We start from the raw sequence: 26,428 nt of genomic DNA, 5'->3' as shown, positions 1-26,428 counted from the left end.
ATGAAACAGGTGAATTTAATTTCAATATTTTATCCAATCCAGTATATCTCAATATATACCCAAGAATGTTTTATTTAATATTTCCACACTATTATCATTTCAACACATCATAAGAATAGAACTATTAGAGAGATATTTTACATTATTTTCCTTATACCATGTCTCTGAAACCCCGTGTGCCTCCCATGCTTATAGCCTGCCTCATTTTAGATCAGCCACGTTGCAGTTGCTCACTAACCACACATGGCTAATGGCTACCACATTAGGACAGCCCAGGGTGAAACCACAGTGCCAGGGCAGATCTCTCAAGCTCCTAAACTTATCGTACTGGGATTACAAGATGTGCTTCACAGAGATCAAATGAGAGCACATGAAAATTGTTACATGGCTCAGCATCCTCCTTTTAAGTGTAAAGAATGGAATGAGAGGACAGGATATTGAATCATTCTGGTTTGCTGAATTGTTATATTTCTTTCACTGGACCTCAGGGTCATGAGATAGGGAGTGATTTCACTTAACACCGTGTCTTCTGTGATAGCACATAGTAGGTGTATCATTTTCCTGGGGCTACTGTAACAAAATACCACAAACTGGACGGCTTAAATAACAGAAATGTATTGTCTCAAGAGTTATGGAAGCCAGATCAAGGTGACGGCAGGGTTGGTCCTTCTGAGGGATGTGAGGAGGAATCTGCTTCCAGGCTTCTCTCCTGCTTCGGGTGGCCTGTTGGCCATCTTTGGCATCCTTGGCTGTAGAACCATCATCCCCATCTCTACCTTCATCTTCACTCGGTGTTTTTCTCCTGTGCATGTCTGTATCCACATTTCCCCTTTCTATAAGAACAGTTGTATTGGATTAGGGGGTCCACCCTACTCCAGTATGAACTCATTTTAACATAACTAATTACATTTGCAAATATTCTCTTACCAAAATAAAGTCACATTCTGAGATACTGGGAGCTGGGACTTCAACATTTAAGTTTGGGGGAGACACAATTCAACCCATAACAGTAGGTGTTCACTAAGCTTAAGTCAGATATGTAAGTCAATAATACTTGAATGTGAGGACCACCTTTTGTCTATTTGGGGTAGATTCCAAGAGTATTCCATTCTGTCTGAAGATGATAAGCATGTCAAAAATCAAATGAGGAAAACTGGTTAGTGAAGAGGATGAATGTTGCCAATGAGCAGGTACACTGCAAAAACACATACTATGCAATCACATTTGAAAATATTATCAGACTGCTCCTTGAAAACCTTTTGAATTACAGTTACTTGACTTCTATCAGCCTCAGTGTTCTTAGCTGTGGCTATCTTGGAGTTGTTTGGATAAATCAACTTGAACATCATATGTTGTACACAGAGTGATCACACAATTTATTTGGCCAGACTTCCACACTGTTGATATCTGAATAAAATTTCTTACCTCTAGGTAAAATTGTCTCCTATTACAAATAAGGCAAACTTCTTCCATGTTTCCGAAAACCCACTGTCTTCCTTGAATCCACCTTGATGTTTTGCAAAACCTCTTTTTCTAAGTCAGTGTGGCCCTGTTCTACTACAAACTATGTGACCCGCTCAACATTCAATCAAGAAGACATCCCAGTGGACACCTGGATCGCTCAGTCTCTTAAGAGTCTGCCTTCAGCTCAAGTCATGATGCCAGGGTCCTGGGATCGAGTCCCACATTGGGCTCCCTGCTCAGCAGGGATTCTGCTTCTCCCTCTGCTCATGCTCGTTCTCTCTCTCTGTCTTTCTGTCTCTCTTAAAAATAAATAAAATCTTTAAGAAGACATCCCTAATATATCACACATCCTTAGGTACAGGAAAATAATATTTATGCACTGATCACATGTATATGAGGAATTCAAAGTTCTCCGGTCTCAAGTGGTACTTTGGCTGAAGACCATGGGCTCAAAGACCCCTGTGTAGAGACAGGGCCAGTGACTGGACATCACTAGTTTCATTCCCTATGAACTTACTTAAAAACATAGTAATAACCTCAGTACTGCCATGCTTATGCTAAGTTGAGTTGTATTGAATTTGTCAGGCCAATAAAGTTCTTTGTTCTAATGATAGATTCAATTGCCCAAATGTCCACATTCAGTTTTCTTATTCTTCGTGTAAAAGTTTATGAGATCAGGATAGAGGACACCCACAAATGCATCATGCCATCAAACCTACTGATATAGCTAGATCTGTCAGATTATATAAATGGAAGACTTAGGAAGCAGCTTGGTACAATGAAAATATATCTAGAGTTCAAATACCAGCTAGAATGTCAAGGAGCTGTGTGAACTTGGGCATGGCATTGGGTTACCGCACCTCAGCTTTCTCTTCTGTTAAATGGATATGCATGGTATCCACCCTACCTACATTCCAATATGGTATGTGAGGCTCAAACAGATACTGTGTAAGTGCTCCCAGTAACCTTTATACCAGCTAAGCTATTGTGAGCATGGTGATGAGAAGAAGGATGAGCCTCTTCCTACTTATTTACCTAAAGTGACCACCCGTTTCCTCTGTTTATTTCTTCTATTTCAACCATTTGAGTTGCTTAAAGTGAAAAGGTAATGGCAAGAGTCTATTTCAAATGATCACTTTCTTTACTATTATTCCCTTTCCCCTTCCTTCCCTTGACTAGCTTCAGCCTGGTTTGTATCATCATTGCATTTACTCTGGTTTAACCAAAACATTTTATAAGCATTCACTCCATGCATGCCATTCTGACAGTGCTGGGAATATGTTCTCAGTAAAACAGACCTAGGTCTCTGCCCTCAAGAGCTTTACAGTCCATTAGCCTTCAGGTCTATATCTCAGTTCTATATATTGTGGGTCCTGTTGCTCTGAAAATAGCTACATCACTTTCTTTTACTCCTTTTTCATTGATTCTGCTGTTCCAGGTGTGAGGTATTTCCTCACAACTGGCCTTGCAACTGGCCTTCCTATGTATTGTTTTGCCAACGTGTTTGATACCACCTGGTTATTTCCTGCTCACCTTCAACTCTCGGTTTAGACATCTGTTCTTCCGGAAAGCCCTGCTTGATAAACCATCGGGGATAGGTGAGACCCTTTAGCACCTTCTATTTATCTTCTCATGGCACATATCCCATTGTACTGCAAATTCCTGGACAACGCTGTGTGCCCTGCCAGCCAGTAGCTACAGAGGGACCTGGACTGTGTCTATCCTTGTCACCACTGGGAGAGGGACATGGACTGTGTCTATCCTTGTCACCACTGTAGCCCTTGAACTTAGCACAGGACCTGCTGCCCAGAAGATACCCAACACCTAGCTGCTGAAACAATTGCATGACTGACGCTCTTGCCTATTTGAATAGTTCATTGCCCTTGCTTTCTGGCAGTCTTTCCTAATTTCATTTCTTCCAAGTCCAAGTCTAATTCATTTTATGACAGCCTTTTTTTCCAGTTGGCAAACTATTAGAGGCTAAAACTTATGCAATATACCATGAAAGACAAGGTCATATTTTATCATCTTTGCCTATTGCTGTAACCAGATTAGACATCTTTCTACAAGTGAGGTGAATTCAAGCCAACAGATATTTATCATGTCAAACACCTGATTACAAAATATGGAAGACAAAGAGGGAAGCATTAAAGATGAATCCGACAAGTACCTGCCCTGAAGGAGTTTATAATCTTATGAGAGTCCAATGATATTCATATGAGGAAATTGGGTAATTAAGAATACACTCAAGTGTTTGATTCTGTAAATTCGTTATAAACTATGTGCAGGCGGTAGGTACTTTCTGTGTCTTAACTGTGCCATGTCTCCTTAAGGTCATGGGGTTATATCAGCTATGCTGAGGCATCCAGTTTTGAGGAGGACTAAAGAGTAGAAATGTTGATTAGTGGCACTGGAACATAAACTTTTCTGATGAATAGAAAACTCAGTTTTCATAACATGGTACAAAAGGAAATGATTCTGAATCCATCCATGTGCAAGACAATGGTATCCACTCCTCCCACACGTTTCTATGTAGAATGCTTACTTTGCCTTTTGCCTGAATATTTCATGATCTGTAACATCATCCCAGTGAGGAAGGTATATGATCCCCTTTCTAGCAGTGTGACTTAATGCTCCCAATTTTCTAAATCTAGTGGCAGACCCCCGGTGACATTCTTAGTACTATGCTTTACTCAGCCACATCCACAGTGGAGCTGGTACCTCTCTAAGCTGCTTGGTGATGTCTGTATGGATAGTGACCTCCTCTCTTACAGAGACAATTGCCTCACACCAAATCTCAATTTTCCATTTTAGAAGCAGGCAGAGAATCCGTTGGATAGCTATGATGAAATTGGTAACAGTGATATCATCCCAAATCATATCTGCAGGATACCTGTAAGAAGCTGTTTAAGGGAACAAAATTCATCCTTTTTGTGGATTCGGCTAACTGTAGTAGTATTCGCAATGGTGCACGTCATTGGAATTCATCTTAAATATAAATTTGACACTGATATTACCCTGGTGGTGGTGGTGGTGGTGGCAGTGAGAACTTTTTCCCCTTCTTTAGAAAGTAGCTAGCTGGGAGAAGAGATGGAGTGTGAAAGTTAAAGTCTGCTCCAGATTGAAGCTTTCCTCCCTACCCAGGAGGTAAAGAATCCTTATTGAATTATAACTGAAAATACATTTGTCTGTTCATTCCCTTATGAAAACAGTTTTTGCTAATATTTATTTGCTTGGCCAATTTTCTACTTGTTCATCTGCCCTTCTGTCTGTGTCACCCTATTTGTGACAGGGGTGGGCAGCTCCGGCTTTCACTCAAGGGTAAATGGCAGTTGCCACTTGGCCGTGGCATTGATAACAAAGGACTCACAACAGCTGGACTTGTACTACCCTAACTTCTCATTGTGTCTGCAGCAGTGTGAAGCAGTGGTCCTACAATGTCGATTTCCTAATTTCAACAGTGTACTGTAGTTGTGCAAGACCTTACCATTGGGGGAAACTGCATACACAGGAACTTCCTCTAATTTTTTTTTCAACTTCCTGCTTTGAGTTAAGAATTGGATTGGTACAAATAGGAGTTTCATCATGCACTATTGGAGTGACCTCAGATTATTTGCTTAACTTTTCTATACAATATACAATATACAACACCCATCTATACAGTGAAGATAAAGATTGTGGCTACATCACAGAGCTGTGGTTTGCATTGAGAGAATTACATTTATAGAACATTTAGGGCAATGGCAAGTACATATTATGAGCCCTTCTAGTTATATTATTGTTGTTATCAATCATGTTATAATCACCATTGTCATAATTAACCCTATTAATACTCCCTTGGATTCTGAATCTTGGGACAGCAGGAACAAAGAACCCATGCCTTTCTGGTAGCCTCTCACTTGGGCTAGAATACTTTAGGGATTTGCCAGATAATCTCAGAAAATATTTTGTGATTGAATAGTCCCACCTTAGCCCTTTCAAATATCATCCTTCATCTTAGCCAACAAAGAGGTCAATCATAGCATATTTGAAAGTACCTCGACTTTGGAGAAAGACCTGGATTTGAGGTCTGCCTCTAACATCTGCTAGCTTCAAAACCTTGTGCTTTCTTATCTGTTGAAATGGGTGTGATAAAAACAAGTTTACTGAAAATATACTTTTGTATGAAGATGAAGTTAAATAATATATGCAAAGTGATTAACATTGTCCAATGCTCAGAAAGAACTCAATGAATACCAGCTGCTCTGGCTGCTACTTTTTTATTAGTGATTGGAAATAATAATAAGCCATTCACAGCTAATTCACATACAAAAGGTGAAGCCCTATGTTGCATGACTGTCCAACAAGAAGTCCTTCAGTACAATATTGGGATATCCCAGTGGAGAAATTTTTTTTTAATAGGTGCAGAGCAACATTTAATGGTTTGACCTTGTTTTTCAGTGCCCTATGTTGCTGGGTGAGTCGGAGCATGTCTTAGTGCTAGTAAGGATAAAGGACAAAGGGACTAGCTTGGGAATTCATTTCTCATTCAACAGAACTTCTGAACATGTACATGTGCACACCACTGTTTGAAATGCTTGAGACAATAGTGATGAGAAAAACAGATAAGGTTCCTGTCCTCAGAGAGTTTATAGTCTACTTGGAGACAAACCTCAAAAATATACAATATAAAAATATATAGAATGTCAAAATCAAAATGTACAGAATGTTAAACTTGGACAAGACTTTGAAGGGACGAGTCAGGGTCCTCTGAGAAACTGGGGCAATGGTGAGCAAGATGAGAAAACCTATCTTTTTAAATGCCCAATGCTGTTGGTTGGGATCTTCACTTGCTCCAGAGGCTGCTAATTTTTTTAAGAGACAAGCACATTTCCCTTTGGAAATATCACCTCACGAGCAACCACATCAAGACTCCTGCCTTGCACTAAGTGCCATAAATATTTGATTGTCACTAACTTTTAAGGAGTTGAGAAGAACAACCTCTACATTGCCTTCTGTGACTCCAAATGGAAAATTGGGATGGAACATTTTGCAAACATGACACCTCGTCATTGCAAGCCTGCCGCCCACTTGGCTGGTTTGTATTTCTGGGGATGGTGTTTGTCAGCCACAGAAAGATGGCTTCTGGCCTCTCTCTCTTGCTTCCCTGTTGAGGCCAGGGAAGTGAAATGAAACAAATTGCTTTCACTTGAATCTGTGACATGGATTCGTGTTATCTTTGTTGTTTGTTTTTGTGAGTTATGGCCTCAGAGCAATCTCAGTGTTCTTTGTTCAAGAGATGCTGCCCTGTAAGCTGGTGTAGTTAGGGAAACCAAGGTTTGTATGTTACCTAATTGAGGTCAGATTCAAACCCATCTCCAACTACTTTAGAAAATAGAGCTTAGGAGTCTGACAGATTTGGCTAACTAGCACTTCCCAGTTGTGTGAGTTTGAGAAAGTAACTCCATCTCCCTTAGAAAGGGAATAACACTATTGGGTTCTTGTTAGAAGAGGTAATGTAGGAAAAGCTCCTTTGTTGAGTTTTATATCCTCAGTGCTTAGAACAATGACTGGTACATGGTTAGTGCTCAAGAAAAGTTGTCTTATCATTATCATCATCTCCATCTTCATCATCATCATCATCACCGCAACCACTACCACCACCACCATCATCATCATCTCCATATTCATCATCATCACCACCACCACCACCACCATCATCATCATCTCCATATTCATCATCATCACCATCTCCATATTCATCATCATCACCACCACCACCACCACCACCATCATCATCTCCATATTCATCATCATCACCACCACCACCACCACCACCATCATCATCTCCATATTCATCATCATCACCACCACCACCACCATCATCATCATCATCTCCATCTTCATCATCATCATAATCACCACCACCACCACCACCACCACCATCATCATCTCCATCTTCATTTTAGTATGGATTCAGTGGCAGGAATTCTTCAATAAAACCAGATGAGGTTCAAATTTTCGTTCTGTTACTTAACTAATGTATTAGATCCCATAGTAGGAAATATTTTTTCACTTGTTTGGAGCCTCAGTTCCCTTATCTTTAAAAGGGACTATAGTACCTATCAAAAGGGGCTGATGGTAAGGATTGAAGTGCCTAGCACAGCACCTGGCACCTGGTGCATGAGGACCTGACATACTTCTCCATGTGCACTCCAGATGGTACACTTTGCTGGATAAAAGGAGGAATGGTTTCATCCCCACAATACGAAATGTACTCATGGGACTTTTTAGATTATAAAACACAGTCCTATAGATTTTTCCCCTAAAGCATTCCAAGAGCCTCATTGGGAAGAAGAATACATATTATTACTTATATTTATAAATAAGGAAACTGAGCCACATGAAGGTTGAATGACTTGCCAATAATCCTATCATTATACTCCTGACTTCTGATCATTTGACTTTGACTCTATAGCCACAGTTCCAGTAAAAGGTTAAATGGTAACACACGCTGGAAATTAGTAGCATAGTGTTTTTAATTTTACGTATTTTACTGCAATCCATAAAAGATTTTACATCGCAACCCAGTTCCCCCACATAAAAGTTTCATGAAACAATGCTAACTCTTACCATTTTATTCCGATTCTATTCTTTTCCAGAGTGGTATAATTTTTTTCACTTAAAGAATGTTGGCGTGATAACTCCCTACATGGGTTTTACAGCCCAAGGGATCACAGCTATAATTTGAAAAACGCAGAACACTTTCCCCCAGGGTGGCAGAATGATGTGGGGCAGCTCTACACAGCATCCATGCCTGGGGCCCACCCTCAGAGATTTGAAGGCAGTGGGTCTGGGGTGGAGTCCTGGAGTCTAATTTTTTTTTTTTTAATAAGAATACCCCCAAGTGACTCTGATGGTCCACTGGCTAAGGACCAGTGTCCTATTGCATCTCCCTGATTGTTCCCACCTGAAATGCTTCTCTCTATTGAGTGGTTTGTTGGTTGGTTTTTGAGTGTTTCCTCCATCACTCCCTAGAACATACTTCACCAGGGAATTTGTCTGCCTTGGTCTCGTCCCTCCTTCCCAGGTTGAAGGACAGAAGTTTGGCTTTTCAGTGATCTGTGAGCCCGGGGGAGCTTATGGCTCCTGAGAGTGACTGCTGGATCCACATGTTGGGCTGGAGCCGTGGGAAAGAAGGGGGCCTGGTCCTCTGTGGTTCCCCAGCTCTGAGACAGGGGCCGACATGGCCCTGTAAGGAACCTACATGGGCTGCTTATTTTAATTCTGCATCAAAGGTGTCCTGGGAGTATGATTAGAAATGGAAATGGAAGGATGGCACAGATACTGTTGATCCAGATTTTCTTTCCAACCCTGGGGAGCTGGGAATTAAAAAAAAAAAAAAAAGTCACCCAGGGGCTACCTGAACTAGACAGACCAGCAGGAAGGTTGAATTCTTCCAGGCAGCCTCTCCTGCCCTCACCCCCTCCTCTGTTATACAATTTAATTACACATTTAATCACTTCAGAAACCCCATCCATTCCCTCCAGTGTAGCAAGATCTCTCTTCTTAGCAAGGCATCTCAGTGATAAGCCAGCTGTCCACGGGAAGGGTGGATGGGACTCCTGAAACTCTCCCTCGGTGAGCAAGAAAGACATGGCCAAATAAAAACTGAAATTGTTTTGACATTTCACTCTGGTTGTTGTAGTTTTAATAATAAAGAAAGAACAAAGTATTTGTAGCTTTAAATAAAGAGGTAGCATTTGGCATTGAAATCACTGGGGATTTTTTGTATGCGGTTTTATTTTTGCTCGTTTGAAAAGAAAGAAAAAAAAATGAGCTAAGAGGAGAAAAAGTTCAAGAAAAGGAGAAAGCAAGACCCCTAGACTTGTCCTTCATAGCACTAATCACCACGGCAATTTGGGGATCATCTGTGGGTTCCTTTCTTGAAAGCCTGCTGCCCCTCTTGACTACATAGTCCATAGGGACAAAGGTGGTCTTGAGTTTTGCATCACCATGTGATGAATGAATCTGTTTATATAGTGCATACTATAAGCCAAGCCCTGTGTGTGTTTGTTTTGTTATGATTAGGTTTTTATTTTGATCCTTGCAATCACACTGTGAAGTCACTCATCATTATCCCTACTAAACAGAAGCAAAAACTGAAGCCCAGAGCACTGCAACTACTTGGCTAAGGTCACGCAGCTAGTCTGCAAAGGAGCCGGGCTTCAGAATCTTCCAAACCATTGTCAGTTACAGTATTTTAAGATCAATTTACAGTTAACTGCACAGCTCTGTTATAAATTCATTCCGTCTGTTCTCAGGGCATTTCTTTAAATTTTCCTATCCCCATCTCTGTGTCTCGGAGCTCACTCTTCATCCTGCCTCTGTCTCTTCCTCTGCTACCCTTGGCAGCCCCCAACCCTCTTAAAAATATAAAACAAAATAGGATAGTAAGCAAGCTCCCCGGTGGATTTCATAACTTTGCATCCCATATATTTAGTTTAGTAATGAAAAATTCCAGCTCCAGGCGATGCATAGGATAGCATTTCTAATGTTTTTTAAACAGCTATTAATGTAGGCGAGCGCTCGGTGTGTGTATGTGTGTGTGTGTTTTCTGCCTCCTCTATATAATCATCTGCTCAGTGTGCACCCTGAAACTGAGAACAGGAGCCAGAGGAGGGGCGAGCGGTGATTGATGGGCCAGGCCTCGCTGGCGGAAAGAGTCCCATCTGGGGTTGGTTTTGGGAGCAGTCAGATGTTGAGGGGGAGGTCAGCCAGGCGGCCTCAGCTCCCCTCCTTCAACATCCAGCCATCCACACGTTGCACAGAGCGCACACCCTCGCTCATAACTGAGGCTTGCTTTGGGCAGATGCTTTGTGGTGTGGGGCTAGAACAGCTGCTAAGTTTATGGAGGAGAAAGGAAGCAGGATGGTGCAGCAGGTATTTTTCCCGATTTTATTTTTCACTCGAAATTGTGATTTGAATGAAGCTGAAGCCTTGCCTTGCGTTAAGTCTCTGTTGCTCTCTGTGATGCGTACTCTGCTCCTTGAATCCTGCCGGGGGGAAAGAGGATTTCAGCTGTGTGTGTGTGTGTGTGTGTGTGTGTGTGTGTGTGTGTGAGAGAGAGAGAGAGAGAGAGAGAGAAAGAGAGAGAGAGAGAGAGAGCTTTCTGCTTGATGTGTCTAACTGAGCTGGTCTTAGAACCAGCAGGTTAATGGTGTAATTTTGCATTTTCTTCTTTGTCTCAATGCCCCCGGGGGCATGATACAGCTTAGCTCTTTTCAGTCAGGCACTGGAGGCTTTCTCTGAATATGCGCAATTTCTTGCCAGAGAAGTAGAACAGACCACGCTACAAAACTAAAGTAAAACAGTCAGCAAGATGGAAAACTGCAGGAGACCAAGAAGGGAGGCTTTCTTCCAGGAGTCCGTGTTGGGGGGGTGGTCCCCTCTGGGAGTGGCTGCTTTTCTTGGCTGCGTGGACAGATACAATCACTGGTTTATTAGGGCCGAACAGTTCCTGTGCATGTCTTCATTAGAAGGACTGTGTTTAGGCCAGAAGGGGTTTTGTGGGGCAAGAAATGGACAGGGGGCAAATCAATTCCAGAACCAAAAGGGGAAACGATAATTCAAGAACTTTGACTATTAAAGCTGGGGAAACACACACACGTACACAGGAAGAATGCTTCATTATTTTAAAGTCCACCTTGGCAGCTCTGAAAGCAGGTACTTTGCCCTCTCACTAAAAGTCAGGCAGTTACATTGAGAAGAACATCCCCACTTCGCACTCTGCCACGTAAAGACTATTTCTCAGTTGAAATGTGGTTTGCATTAGATTTGGGGCCAAAATATTTTGCAAATCTGATGGGCTGCCACCCTTTGTTCTCGTATTACTTTCCAAAAATGACTTTATTAAACCACTTGGGGCAATGAATTGGGAGAAGGGAGATGTCTGGGGGTTGTGGGTGGGGGGGGGGCGGTGGCTCTCATTTTCTCTCTGACTGTCTCCTGAGCCCACCTCCGAGAGAAAATTAAAGGTGCCGGGTATTTCAATGACTGAAGCAATCCTCCCGTGTTTGAAGACTGCCTCTCTGAATGTCTGCATGCAGTCGTGTCGGCACACTATGCTAATAGTCAGATTACAGTGTTTGTCTTAAAATAGCAATAATATCCTGGCTATTTCATGCTTCAGTAAAATATTTAAATTGAAATGGCATTTTTTTTTTTTTTTTTTTTTTGCTTTGGTGACTCAAACTTGGTTGCATTTTAATAATCCTCTTGCTCTCAGTAACTAGAGTCCAAGCCACCCATTGGGGTATCTCGGGTAATGATGGGGTCCCACATCATCTTGCTGTTGTTGAGTTGCTGCTCTGATTGAGGCTTGTGGTATGAGGACAGGGAAGTTTCCTCTACATTCCTAATAACTGTTCTCTATTTCAAGTCTCTATCCAGTTCCACAGCAGCAAGCGTGGACAGAAAACCTAAGGTCTTGGCTTTTTTCAAAAAAATATTTTGTGTATTTATCAGCAACCCAGGAAAGTCCGGGCACTGAACATCTGATGTTAGGTTTGCACATCTCTTGCAGCACTTGCTGGATGATGTGGGGGTTCTGTGCAAAGCCGAATCACCCTCCCCACCACCTCAGGACACCCACAAGCACCCTGACTCAGTAGATACCAGAATCTTTGTGATCATCCCATTTATTTAGGGAAAGGTGGGGGCTTGGCATTGGAGTAGAAGAAAGAAGGCAGCTTCTACAAAATGAGGGAATGTCTAGCCAGAATGCTCCAAATAATTTTCATCTGTCACTGTCACCTATGTGGAGTTGGCTTTGGCTTTCAACCTATTCACGTGCCCAAGATCTGCCTTGACCTGGAGTACCAAAGGTGCCCTTAATGCGAATGTATTTTTCCAGAAAACACACTTCAGCCAAGCTAAGAATCCAGGAACACCACTAGGGAGGAAACAAAGACATCTCTGAAGCCATTTGAAGGTAAAAAAGAATTCTGTAGGAAGTACAATGATCTTAATTAAATATTAGCCGTAATTAGCCCAAAGTGCAAATGTTGGGAATATTAATAGGGTCTCTCTGGAACAGCTGTCAGTGTTAATAAGTAACTGTGGGGGGTCCCACTAACATCTGTTTGAGGACTTCAGAGCAGGAGTGCCGTCCAGAGCCTCGTGGACTTGAACGCTACCTGTGGGCTCCTTGGTGACCATGGACACACTCCCTAGAGCTTGGTGCCCTGGGTTTGCCAGAATGGCACAAGGTTTGGGTGGTTTGTCCCCAGTTGGCCCTTGCCTTTCCTAGGACGGCCTCAGAACCTTGTAACGCTAGACGCTGGGCTTGAGATGGCACAAATTTTCTAGGCTGTGGCTTTAACACGCACCAGAGGCTCGTCTGGCAAATGGAACACTGGTATTTCTATATCAAGTACGCCAGCACCGACTCCCCATAGGGTGTAACACACCACCAGGTGGGTAGCAGGTCCTGAGGCCGTGGTGTATGTATGACCGAGAGAGCTTCGTTTACTTCAAAACGGGAACAAACCTTTGCACCAGGTGATAGTCTTTCAAGGTCAGAGACACCTGGGCATCCATTTGGCTCCTGGCTTCCCTAAGAGCTACTTGTTGCTGTGACGATCATTTCCTAGTTCTGGACTGCAGTCTCCTTCACAGCAAAGGAACATGGGATGAAAGAGGCACCACATGCAAAGCAGGGATCCTAGGTCTCAGCGAGATTAACATTTGGGGCTAGGTAATCCTTTGCGCAATGCACTGTCCCATGCATTGTAGGGTGTTCAGCACCATCCCTGGCCTCTCTCTACTAGATGTGAGCAGCAACCCTTCCCCCTCACTGGGAACAACCAAAAGTGTCTGCACACATTGTCACATGTCCCGGGGAGCAGTCACCCTGTGTAAGAAGTACTGACGCCAAACCCCCAGCACAATGCCTGGTACCTTCTAGGCCTGAGAAGAAAGCATCCCGCAGCGTGCCTTCTGAGCATTAGTAGGAAGAAGAGATCCCTTTCACATGAGCACAGAAGCCTGAGGTCGTCATTGATCTTCCCCTCAGCAGCCCACTGTGCTGAGTCTGAAGCCTGCGTGTGCACATGTGTGCTTATAACGCAGAGGTACAAAGATGGAAAGCACACTCTGAAGAAGACTTCTCCATTGGGCACCATCCTCGGCACCACCCATCCACAACTCTGGCTGAGCTTTCCTCCTTGGTTTAGGGAGAATGCACCCCCCTTTCTCTGTCTTCCGCTTTTACTGCCAACTTTATTTCCTGCCCAAACCTACCATTACTTCCGCAACGGTGGCTTCTTACTTGATGTCCCCATATTTAGTGATAACTTTGCCACCTTGATTTAAAAACTTTTTCCGCAAAGGGCCAATATGGTTAAATAATTTAGATTTTGTGGGTCTCTCACAACGACTCAACTCTGACATTATAGCCCGATGAGCATGGCTGTGTCTCAATAAAACTTTATTTACAAAACAACCAGTGGGCCAGATTTGTCCCATGGATCATTTGCCAACCCCTCTTTTATGCCCCCACCCCACCACCCTATGTCCTGTTGCCAGATTAAGCTTCTCAGAGCCCAGAGTTCATTATTCGAGCATGCATTCACTTAGCAAGTACTGATAAATGCCTACTTCGCAGCTAGCATGCCATGGGACACTGGAAATTGAATGGAGAATGTGACACGGTCCCCAGCCCTGAGGACTCTCCCAGACAAATAAGCAGGCAGTGGCAGCACTAGGAATTATGTGAGATGTGGCCACAAGCTACAGTGGAGCATAAGTGGGCTCAGTGTCAAGGAAGGCTTGCTAGAGGACTTGGCCTGGGACCTGAAAGGACATTCAAGACTAGCCAGGCAAGGGAGTAGGGAGGGTTTTCCAAGCAGAGGGGCAGCAAATGGGTAGACTTGATGGGTGTGGAGAGTATGGAGTGACTGTTGGCTTCCTGAGGGCAGGCCTTTCTCCTTCTGATGCAGAGAGAGCTCAGATCCCAACAGAAAGCCCTTGCAGTTTTTTGGGAACCTGTGGGGGAGAGATCACTGTCCCTGAGACTGCTCTGCTATGTGGAAAGGCCTATGTGTCCCCATAAAAGTGTTTTCTGCTAGAGGCAGAGGAGAGGAAAGCTTTTTCTTTGTGTGAGCATCTCTCTGCTGTTGCTTGTGGGATCATTTCATGCTCCCCTATGGGGCCACACCTGGAGTTTTCACTAGCCTGGCTTTCAATTCAAAGAAGCAGCAGGTTGAAGGGCGGGGGGGGGGGGGGGGGGCTGAAACAGACCTTTGGGCAGAAGTAGAATCTGGCACAACGAATTTCCCTTTGGAGGGTTCTCAAGATCCCAAACTTCTCATCAGCCAGAAAGAAGTGGCTCTGCATGGAATTTGCATACAGAGAGCTATGTTCCTTGAGCAGCCCTGTAGAAGAGAAAGGATGCTAGTTGGCTTATAAATGGGAGAGGATGTTTCTGTTCTTATTAGTCCAGACTCTTTTGGTTGTAAGTAACAGAAAATAAAACTATCTTACCCAAAAGGAGGCATTTACTGACTCATGTAACTGAAGCAAACAGTGGTGTTATTAACTGCAGGTAAAGCTGGATCCAAGGCTTCACATGATGCTCAGTTGACCTGTTTCTCATTTTCTGGGCTCCGTTTTCCCCTGGGTTGGCTTCTGCTTTAGGTGGGTCCTTTTCAAGTGGCAGTTGTTGGCAGATCTAGGGTGGCATTATTTTTACAGCTGCCAATCCCAGAGGAAGGAGAACTTCTTCCCCAAACTCCAGGAACCTTGCCTCCTTGGCGTTGCTAGAGGTGAACTCACTAACTGGCTTAGATAGATGGGCGTGAACCCATGTCCCTGTGACTGTGACCGTGGAACCCTCTGAATAGCCAGGGTCATGTGACTGTGTCTGGAGGTAAGCTGCGGCAGGGCTCAGCTCCATCTGCACTCTGTGGGCTGAGAGTGGACATGTCCCCTAAAAGGAAACCAGGTGTTATTCTAGACGAAAAGACCAATGCACACGAAGCAGCAGTGATAATGTGGCTTCCCAAGGATGGTCAGGGTTAACTTCCCATGTGCAGGGATCCAACCACAGCGCAGACAGACCCTGCACAGCCCCAAACGCAAGGAAAAGATGTTAGACAGAAAGTAAGCAATGTTTGTGCATTTCTGCTTCCAATGCACAGACATTTGGAGACATTCGTCTGGGGGAGGAAAGGGCATGATGGGAATGTTTTCACTTGTAAAATGTTTTAAACTTATCCTAAGCTTAGTTCTCTTCAAAGTGTCATCTTTAACATTCTAATTAAGGTCCCCTCTAAACAAATGCACAAGCTCTGTGCACAGCTCCAAGAATAAACTTTTTTTTTTTGGGTCCCTTCTCTGTCATAATGTTTTTGCTGCACTCAAGTTGCTTTAGCTGGAGAGGCTCTCGAATGTTGGTGGCGGGGACCGAGGAGATGTGAGCAATTCTGACATTTTTGCCCTGGTATCATTCTATGAGGGCTGAAGTCACATCTAATTGACCATGGACAATGGGAGAGGCAGCTCTTTGGTGTGCTTAATTGCTAAGCTTCTCTCTCTCTCTCTCTGACTGATCTCTTTTCATGATCTCATGAGATCATGAAAAATTTGGGCCTCTGGGTTACAGTTTCTGGTGCAGTGTGCATGTGTGAGCATGCCTGTGTGCGTGCGTGTGTGTGTATAGGGTAGTAGAGTTATGAGGGTCTGGGTCGGGGTAGAGAGAGATAGATGTTTCCTGAAATGGAATCATTTGAATTCAGGGTTTTTTTTATTCTTTTGACTTGACTGTAATGATCACGCTGCATGTTTTGCCTAGATTGGAAGGGTGAATTGTTATATAATACTCTGTGCTTATAAAAAATAAGGCGGGGCGGGGGGAGGCATTGACTAATGAGGTTAAGTCCAGCATTTTGTAAAGATACTTAAAATGGTGAACACAGTATCACACAGTGCCATCTTTGTCCAGATTAGGTCTTGAATGTCCATTGGCTGCTTCATATTGGCGCTCGGAACATCACACACACACACACACACACACACACACACTGTGACCATTAAAAGGACTTCCCCCATCCCATTATGTGAGCCAAGTCACATAAAACTTTGATTAAATTCAAATGCTTAGATGAATTGTCTCTGCTCTCAAGAACACACACGTTCAATTTAATCTCTCTTGGCATTTTAAGTACCAAATCAAGGCTCTGCTGTCGCTGGAGACAACTATATGCTCACATGTTCCAAAATGGGAACGAAATAAGGAGGATCTGCCAGAAAAATCTAATCGGGCAGAGCACAGAACCTCCGTCTTTGGCTATGGGGCTGGAAGGTATGGGGGAAGCGACTGCATCTTGCTGAGCCTCGATTTCTGCATCTGCGCAATGGGGTTATGTCTGTATACATGCTGAGCACTGTTTCCTTATCGAGTCTGGGGAAGACGAAGTGGGATGCGTTCATCTCGGGCTCTTGGCATAGTGCTGGCCCCTGCAGAGTGTTGGGGGGAGCACTAGTCCTTGGGCCCCAGGGAAGGGGTCTGCCTGGTGCCCTCTCACGGTGTTCTCACCCTCTCTCCCCCTTTCTGATTTTTTTTAGGGTAATCAGGAAGCAGCAGCTGCCCCGGACACAATGGCTCAGCCTTACGCTTCGGCCCAGTTTGCTCCCCCTCAGAACGGCATCCCCGCGGAATACACGGCCCCTCATCCCCACCCCGCGCCAGAGTACACGGGCCAGACGACCGTCCCCGAGCACACGTTAAACCTGTACCCTCCCGCCCAGACGCACTCGGAGCAGAGCGCAGCGGACACCAGCGCGCAGACCGTGTCGGGCACCGCCACAGTAAGTGGGCGGGCGTCCTGGTAGGCGGGTGGGTGGGGGTGACGACGCGGCGCCCGCCACCCGCCGGGGGCTACCACAGCGGAGCAGTCCCTGAGGCCGGCCCTCTCGCAGCGGCTCGCAAAGCTCCCCTGTCTAGAGGCCTCCTCTCCTAGTACTTACTTAAATCAACACATTTTTCCTTAACTGCCTTTATTCGTAAGGGAAACCTTCATCTAATTTCTGTTCCTATTGCATTGCCTTTTCTGGAATGATGTCCCCTCGGTAGAATCATACACTATGTAACTTTAACAGCTTTATGGAGATATAATTTGTATACCAGAAATTCGCCTATTTTTGGTGTACAATTCACTGATTTCTAATATATTTGCAGACTTGTGCAACCAGTGGCACGATCTAATTTTGGAATATTTCCACCACCCAGAAAGAAACCTCATGCCCCTTTGCAGCTCCTCCCCATCCCAGCCCCTGTCTTCTTCAGCTTCTTCAGCCTCCTTCAGGCCTTTGCAATTTACCTGTGTTGTTCTGTGTCTTGTGTGAGCCACAGGGCAGGGGAGGCCTGGGCTGCAAAGGGGCAGCACCAGAGAATTTTGCAGGGTCATGGAATGTTCCGTATTTTGATGGTGGCTGTTTACTTTATGCACCAAAAAAAGTACATCTTTTTGCATGTGAATGCATTCAGTGGATTAAAAACAAGCAAACAAACAAAAAAGAAACATTTTATCACCACCATAAATTAAAAACTAGCATTGTTGGCTATTAATCAAAGATAAGCCTAAACAAAAATAATTATTAGAATTAAACACTTGTTCGTTTGTGCGTGACCTAAAATAACCGCAAGATGTGTATGTTCATTTGAGAAACCTTGTTCTGTGGGATTCTTTAGAAGCCTGGGCACGCCAAACTGCTAGGGTAGAACGTTTCGTAGGTAGAAGGCAACTGTGCCTCTTTCTCCTGCCTCCAGACCTCTGGAAAACCAGTATTTGTGAGGAAATTTCTTGGTTTGCAGCAGGAGATTATTTTTTGGCCCTCAAAGTAACCATTTACTACTTTGCTACCTGGTACTTCATTTTGAGGTCAGATACAGAGATTTTTGAAAAATAGTATACATTCTAACATGGTCTATTGCCTGTCTCCCCTTTTTTATTGTGGTAAAATATGTGTATGACATGGAATTTACCATTTTAACTATTTTTATACATATAATTCAGTGGGATTGAGAACATTCACAGTTCAGTGCAACCATCACCATATCTAGTTCCAGAACATTTTCATCACCCCAGAAGGAGACCCCATACCCGTTACAGACACACTCCCCATTCCTACAAATGTGCTTTCTGTCTGTATGGATTGGCCCATTCTAGATATTTCATAAAAACAGAATTATACAATATATGACCTTTTGGTTCTGGCTTTTTTCACTTAGTAGAATGTTTTCAGGGTTTATCCACACTGTAGCATGTATCAGTACTTTGTTCCTTTTTATGACTGAATACTATTCCATTGTATGGTTATGCCACTTGTTTGTCTATTCACTGATGAGCATTTGAGTTGTTTTCATCTTTGGGTTTTTGTGAACAGTGCTATTTCCTGTTTCTATCTGGCTGTTCAGACTTAGCAATGAGTTTATTAAATGGGTTTGCTGGTCTAGCAGGTGTCTATTATCAGCTGTGTTAACTACCAGGTTGGTGTTTATTTGGTTTTGGTTATTTTACGACAGTCAATGTCAGTAGGGCTTTAGAAGGTTATTTTAGGACTGAAAAAGACATGTAATAATGTCCAATCAGACATTATCTATTAAGCCTCAATATGTGCCTACTATATTAACCTGCTGTGGAAGATCCATTGTTCATGCATATTTTTAAGCCTCTACTGTGGCTAGGACTCATACTAGGTGATGTGGCTGAACCGAGCGGAAATGATCCTTTCCCTCTTATAACTTAGTGTGAGAGTCATAGAGTGAGCATGTGTCAATCAAACAGCTGTATAAACACAAACTGTGATAGGTGCTCTTAAGGAAAAGACAGGTGCCATGGAGGATTAAGAAGAGCAGGGGTACTGCATGCAGATGAGTAGTCTGAGACTCTTTCTTGAAGAAGATGATATTTAAGATGAGAAGATAAACTTTCCAGGCAGAAGGAATACCAAGGTCAAGGTCCCAAGGTTGAAAAGATCTTGACTTGTTCAAAAAACTAGAAAGAGGCCAGTATGTCCAGGGCATGTGAAGAAGGTCCAGGGGTACGGTGGGAAAGGATGAAATGGGAACAGTCACCAGGGATCATATCCCATGGGCCTGGTGGGTTTGATAAGTGGGTGGAATTCCACATTAGGAGCAATAGGAATCCATTGAAAAAGTTTAAGCCAGAAGAGTTAGAAAGGGAAATCTTAAAAGGAAGGGTTATCGGTGCATACCTAAAAGGAGATCTGAATCCATTCGAAAAGTTGTGATGCTCAACATCCTTCTCTCACAAAAAGAACTCTTTAGAGATCAACACAAATTTAAACAGGGTGTTGTGTGTCCACAGAGCCTCAGGCACTGCAGTGCCATGAAATGGTGAGCACACATGCTCTCTTTCCTTAGAGAGATTTTTGGTCTGCTAAAGAATATAGGATATGTGTTCTATTATGATTGTAATGTGATAAGCTCTAGAGCATGGATTTTTAAGGCTTTAATGTGTTTCGATGATGGAAGAAACACTTGCTAAGGGATGTGCCTCAACACCATGGTTGAGGGGATATACATTTCATAGTCTTCTGGTTGCTGCTAGTAACAGAAAATTCAGGAGGAAATGCATTGGCTTAATACAACAAAAAGTCTCAAAGGACGGCTGACTTTAGACACAACTTGGTGGTTGGCATACATGTGTTAGGTTCCAACAAGATCCGCCTGTGGCTCTTCTTCCTCTTGCTCACCTTTATTCTCTAGTTTTGTATGATGGTCCCTGAAAGTTCAGGCTCCTGATATCATACCAGATTCCTAGGGAAAGACTCTTGGATTAATCCATGCAGACAAGCCCTGGGAACCACTCTCTTTCCCTGGTTTGCATTGTATTCTATCTGTTCAGTGGCTGAAGCTGAGAATGGGTGCCTCAGCCCTGGAGCCACTGAGGAGCCCCATATCCAAATATAGAGACCAAGCATGGGTCCACCAGAGTCAATGATAAGGTGCTTAGGATCTTCTTACTAACGGTATTAAACAGATAGAAACTGGTCAGAACTAAGGGTGAGCCATTTGTATGGAGAAGCTTGAACAGATACATTTGCCAAGCATCAGGAATGGAGAGAAGTACAGGCAGATCATTGAAAAACTCACAGGTGGCAAGGTTTGGAAGGCAAGGAGCTACTGAGATGAATGGGGTCTCCAGACTGGAGGTTGAACCAGAAGAGTGTTGTCAGGGCTGCCTGGCAGGTGTGAACTCAGAAGACATTATTGAAGCTGGCATCACTGGAGACAGGGAGAAAGCAGTGCACTAGAGTGCTGAGGAGAGATACCAGGGGGCCAGGACTTGAGAAGTAAATGGGAATGGTTGGGGTTAGAGTGCACTACCCATCATGAGCACTTGCAGTCAAGAGAAAGAAAAGATAGCAACTGAGGAGCATGAGAGTTCAGAGGAAGCAGTTTGTACAAGAGTAGATTTCAGTTCCTATTTTATGCCAAGGAGAAGGCACCTGTGGGGGCAGGTGGAGGGACCAAGAACAGGAGGTAGGGAATGATGACTCAGGAGAGAAGGTGACCAAGGGTATACACATACAGCAGGTAGTCTAGGAAAGGGGAGGAAATACTTTATTTTTTTACAGCTTTATTAATATATAATTGACACACAATAACCTGTGTGTATTTAGAGCATGCAATTTGATAAGTGATGACATATGTACATATGGTGTAACCAACATTTCCATCACCCCAAAGCTTTCTCCTACCTCTCTACAATCTTTCCTCCTGCCCTCTACCTCATTCCCCAGAGGGACCCACAGATCTGCTTCTTTCACTATAGCTTAGTTTTTAGTTTCTAGAAGTTTAGAACAAGAAAGTCAAACATTATGTACTCTTTTTGCCTGGCTTCTTTCACTCAGCATCATTGCTTTTAGATTCCTCTGACTTGTTAGATCGGTAGCTCACTGCTTTTCATTGCCAAGTAGCAAGCCATTTTGTGGATGCCCCACAATTTGTTGATCCATTTGCTCGTTGATGGGTATTTTGGTTGTTTTCAGCTTTGGGTCACTACAAATAAGGATCCTATGAAATCTGGGGAACATTTCAGGTTTGAAATAGAAGAGAAATGTCTTGGTCCATTTGGGCTGCTGTAATAAAATCCCACAGACTGGCTTATAAAGATCAGAAATTTGTTGCGCACAGATCTGGAGGCTGTAAGTCCAAGATCAAGGTGCCAGTGTGGTCGAGTGAGGTACCCTTCCTGGTTCCTAGCTGAGCTTTCTCACTGTGTCCTCACATAGCAGAAGAGGTAAGGGAGCTCTCTGGATCTCTTTTATAAGAACACTAATCCCATTCATGAGGACTCCCCCTCATGACCTGATCAACTCCTAAAGCCTCCTAAACACCTCCTAACACCAACCCTGGGGCTTTAGGATTCCAACATGTGAATGGGGGGGCGGCACGAACATTCAGACCACAGCAGGAAGAGTGGATGTGTGTGGAAATCGAGAAATCTCCAAGTCAGGAAATACTGTGAGGAGCTCCTTCTCTGTTGCCTTCCTGTTCTCAGGGATGAAGTCACCATCATCAGCTGACAGAGAGAAGCAGAGGAATTTGGGAGCAATAGAATGATTCCTGAATTTGGACAAACATGCTAAGAATCTGGTTCAGATGATTCCTAGGGTGTCTGAGGGGCAATGGGCACCTCTCTGAGCTGGGAGAGTGTGAATTTGTGGAGGGTTGGTTAGCCGGCCCCTTTGTCTTCTCCAGCAACATTTGGGTAAGACATGCTGTCCCTGGGAGTTTCAAAGCAAGGGGAACCATTCTAAACTGAAGGAGGGGGTTACCTGGCCTCAGGAAGGGGCAGAAACATAAAAGAGGCCATCTTGTTTTCTACTACACATGATTCCATGCATATGCTTTTCTCTCTTGGCCAAGACAGAAGGTGCTTCTGCTGTCCATGACATACTTCTCAGTTGTACTTTACTGACCCAACCGAGCAGAACATGGTCTGTGACAAGTGCGCTTCAAAATGTCTCTGCATCCTCACGCATTTACTGAGTGTACCTTCCCTCCACTCCAGGTTCTGTGTTAACCTGAGGAAGGAATTTAACCCCGAGTGGGTCAGACCCATGTTCTCCTAACCCTGGAGTCCATGGCCCTGTATTTGCATGCCTATGTTATTCTCCACAGGGTCGTATTGTGCCTGGAGTTACCCTAACTGTCCTTGTGCATGGTTCTTAATGCCAGTCTGAGGGCACTGTCGAGGACATCATTTCTTTGAGAAACCAAGTAGTTTTGGGTATGAGAAAACATCCATCCATCTGGTAGGCTCCAAGAACATCTAATATATGCACATGATTTAACACAAAATACAAAATCTGTAAAAGGGAAACGGGATGCACCCAGAGCTCCCAACCAGAACTGAGCAAAGTACAGACAGAAAAGACCTACCAGGTCATCCCCTCCATTCCCCAAGGGCTGAGAGGAGTCCCTGCAGGACATGTTTCTGCTGGGTGTCTATTCAAGGTAGGCCTCCAAACACATCGTGGATTGCCGTGTTGACAGAACCAATGCTCTGTTATCTTAGCTACCGCTCCTGACAAGGTATTTTACTCTTGACATATTATAATTAGAGATTTGCAAGTAGTGAATTCTCCATGTATCTCCAATAGCAACTTAACTTCTATTTTTAACACCTCTGCAGTCTGTGTAAAGTCTCCCACCAGCTCTGGGATCTGATGGGAGAAAGAACGTGGGTCCTAGGGCGAGGTCCTCGAGCTCTGGACTCTGTTGACAGGGACAGGAGCTGCTTGAGGAGCCAAGTCCCTGACCTTCAGCCGCTTCCAACTACAGCGTCAACTGGGTCTCCAGATTTCCTTAATACTTTTAAGAAGTGAAGACATTGGTTGGTGATGACTTCCTGTTCTCATCCCCTTTAAAGACTGGCTCTGCTTTTGAAGCTGGGTGTGTAGCTGAGGTGTGGGGAAAACTCAGTGCATTCCCTTTTGTCTGTTAGCTGCTGCTGTTGTTGATATTAATATTATATTAAACTTTTAAATTAGTTTTAATTATTAAATTATAAATTACATTATTATTATATTAAAGCAACTCAAGTTTGTGGTTAAAAAAGCCACACTTTAGAAAAGGGTATACAATGAAAACCAAAGTTTCTTAGTGCCCACAAGCCTAGTTATTCGTCTCCTTGCAAGAAATAACAGTTACCAATTCCTTTTCTTTCCTTCCAGAAATGTCTTGTGCCAGTGGGAGCATATGCCTGTGTCTTGGTCCATTCGGGCTGCTATAACGAAAATACTACAAACTGGGTGGCTTATAAACAGCAGACGTTCATTTCTCACGGTTGTGGGGCTGACAAGTCTGAGACCATGGCGCTGGCGGTGGCCATGTCTGGTGAGGGTGCACTTCCCACTGTGTCCTCACGTGGTGGGAGGGGACGAGGGGCTCTCTGGAGCTTCTTTATGAGGCATCCACCCTTATGACCTGATCCCCTCCCAAATGCCCCATCTCCCAATATCATCACCTTGGGGGGGATAGGATTTCTACCTGTGAATTTTGGGGGACACAAACATTCAGTCTATAGCAGGCTTGCTGGTCTACTTCTCTCTCTATGTGTGTCTATCTCTATCTCTCTGTCTCTGTCTCTCTCAATCTCTTTTCTGTCTTTCTGTCTCTAAATCAAATCTCTACCTCTCTAATTCCTCTTTCCAAAAGAACAGAATTAAGATAGTTTGAGAGTTGTCTGCCGTCTGGGAAGAGGGAAGGGAAGGTGTGCTGCTGTTGACTGAGGCCTGCTATGGTCCACAGACCATGATGGATGCTGTGCACACCTCATCTCGTTTTGCCTCCACACCAAACCCTTTAAATGATACCCATACTCCCATTTTACATTGGGGAAACAGAGGCACCAAGAGGCTAAGGACGCTGTGAGTTTGGGAGAGTTGTGAGTGGTAGAGTGGAGAGCCTTGCCCAGGTCTGTCTCATGTCAAAGTCTGGCTCTTTCCTCAATCTCCGGGGTATTCCCTACAAGGGCTCCCAGCTGGCAGCATAGGTGACCAGTGCCCGAGGCCAGGGCGAACAATCTAGAATTCTTCTGGTTTCTTTAGCCCTGCTCTCCGGTTTAGAGTAGCAGGTCAGTGAAGAACCTGGACTCCAGATTTGTTGGGATCAGACCTTCTGCTTCACCATTTGGGCTGGAGCATTTGACCTCTCTGCTCTTATCATCCCTCGTGTTCCCTCCCTCCTCTGAGGTTCTGCCCTTCTCCAAACCCCCTTCCTCTTCCCTTCTAAATACCCCTCAGAGCTGCGTCGGAGAACACCAGAGAGTTCTTCTGCCTGGTGGAGGACTTTGGCCTCACCTGCTCACATTCAAAGTTTGGCGAAATCATTGAGCCTGTCTAAAAATAGGCTGAGTAGCCACGTCAAAACAGGAAACGGGGAATAGCAATCTCAAAAATGATAGTCTTTGCTCAGTGAGTGTCAGACTATGTCCTAAGCACTTTTCATGCACAATTTCAAGTTATCTTGACTTTCTACCACCCCCCTCAAAAAAGTATATATGAAGCATTATCATCCCCATATGAAGCATTATATAAGGAACCATGGCAAGGGACTTCCTGAAGTTCACTGTAGCTAATAGGGAGGAGCTAGAGCTCCAAACCAGGTGTGTCAGACTCAAGACCAAAAGTCCTAATGAGGGCTTGAAGCCCAGAAGGCATCCCCAGGCACACCTAGGCACTCAAGCCAGACTCTTCTCCATGTAAATTGTACGGAATGCTTTGCCTGGGAATCACCCATCCCACCCTGGGGAGGGCCCCAGCAGACCCAAGCATGTGCAATATTACAGGCTTAGCGTGTGCTCTTATTTGAGACCTGTGCCTTGAGCAAACTCCAATAACACGTTTCGGTGGCTTCACAATTGTCTTTTCAGATGACAGCGTGGCTGAGCTGTTTTGTCCACACCAGTTCTATTTGCCTAAGGTTCACATTTACCTTAAGGACACAGGAACGGCCTCTTGTTCCCTCATGAGGCTAAGTATTATGCTTCTGCCTCCTGGATAACTTTAAAATAAATGGCCCATGGCTTTCAGGATAAATTAAAGGCCTTCATTCCCCAATACCAGGGCCATTTTACCATTCTAAAGCCCCTGTTCACCAGTTCCCAGTCCTGATAGGCCAAAAGGCATGATTAATCCCACCTTAGGATAACTCTGAGAGGGGCGGCCTGGCTGGGAGCATCAGACCCATGTGTGTAATGTCCTATTACAGCACTAGGGTTATGGCCTCGGAATCCAGTGGAAGTGAAGGTTCTCATGACAGGTCAGAGATAAATACCATTCAGTATTGTCAAGAGCATCAGAGAAGAATCAAGTGAAGAGCCTGAAGTTCCCACTCCATTTCTGACGTGGAGTGGGACCGTTGGCGTGTGACATAACCTCTCTGAGCCTCACTTGCTGCCTCCGTGTATGTGAGGCTTAGAGCAGCAGTGACGTCCTGAGGAGATAATGCTGAGGCAGGGCTTCACAGTGACGGGCACACGGTAGATGCTCTACCATAAGAACCTTTCCAATTATGAGAAAAAAATCGCATCATTCCTAATGGGAAATCAGAGTGTTCTCTTCTGTCCTGAATTTTTCATTCTCAAAATTCTTCAGGAGAATAAATTCATCCTAAGAATTGCGTAACTTTCTGTGTTAAGAGTCAAACCAAGACTCAAAAATCCCCACATTTATTTTACAAGTAATTCTTACATTTAATGATTTTGATACGAATAGCTTCCAACCACTCGTGTCTGAGTCCGACTGATGGGTGGCAGCTAGTCATTGACCTAATTACGTTCAGGCCATGCGCACATGAGGCTAAGATTTATTAGGGAAATATGCAATTGATGTTCTGTTCGTAGGGCTCAAAGCCACCTTGCTTTTGCTAAATGAGGAAAGATCAGAC

At 44.1% G+C, this 26,428-nt stretch overlaps 1 protein-coding gene across 33 annotated transcripts in view; it reads left to right on the top strand.

Moving 5' to 3' along the window:
* Positions 1-26,428, top strand: part of RBFOX1 (RNA binding fox-1 homolog 1) — a 1,991,091-nt gene that overhangs the window by 1,804,974 nt on the left and 159,689 nt on the right. For 29 of the 33 annotated variants that reach the window (XM_078074844.1, XM_078074845.1, XM_078074837.1 and 26 more), the window contains one exon: positions 17,071-17,313. In XM_078074844.1, coding sequence (XP_077930970.1) covers positions 17,071-17,313 — 243 coding nt within the window. Of the gene's footprint in view, positions 1-10,147; positions 10,387-17,070; positions 17,314-26,428 lie in introns of those variants that run through there. The other 4 variants (XM_078074863.1, XM_036092326.2, XM_078074854.1 and 1 more) reach the window with 4 other exon arrangements.

Source organism: Halichoerus grypus, chromosome 6 (genome assembly GCF_964656455.1).
Source record: "Halichoerus grypus chromosome 6, mHalGry1.hap1.1, whole genome shotgun sequence".
NCBI lineage: Eukaryota > Metazoa > Chordata > Mammalia > Carnivora > Phocidae > Halichoerus > Halichoerus grypus.
The sequence above is the reverse complement of the archived record's forward strand: the minus strand, read 5'-3'. Positions and strand labels throughout refer to the sequence as shown.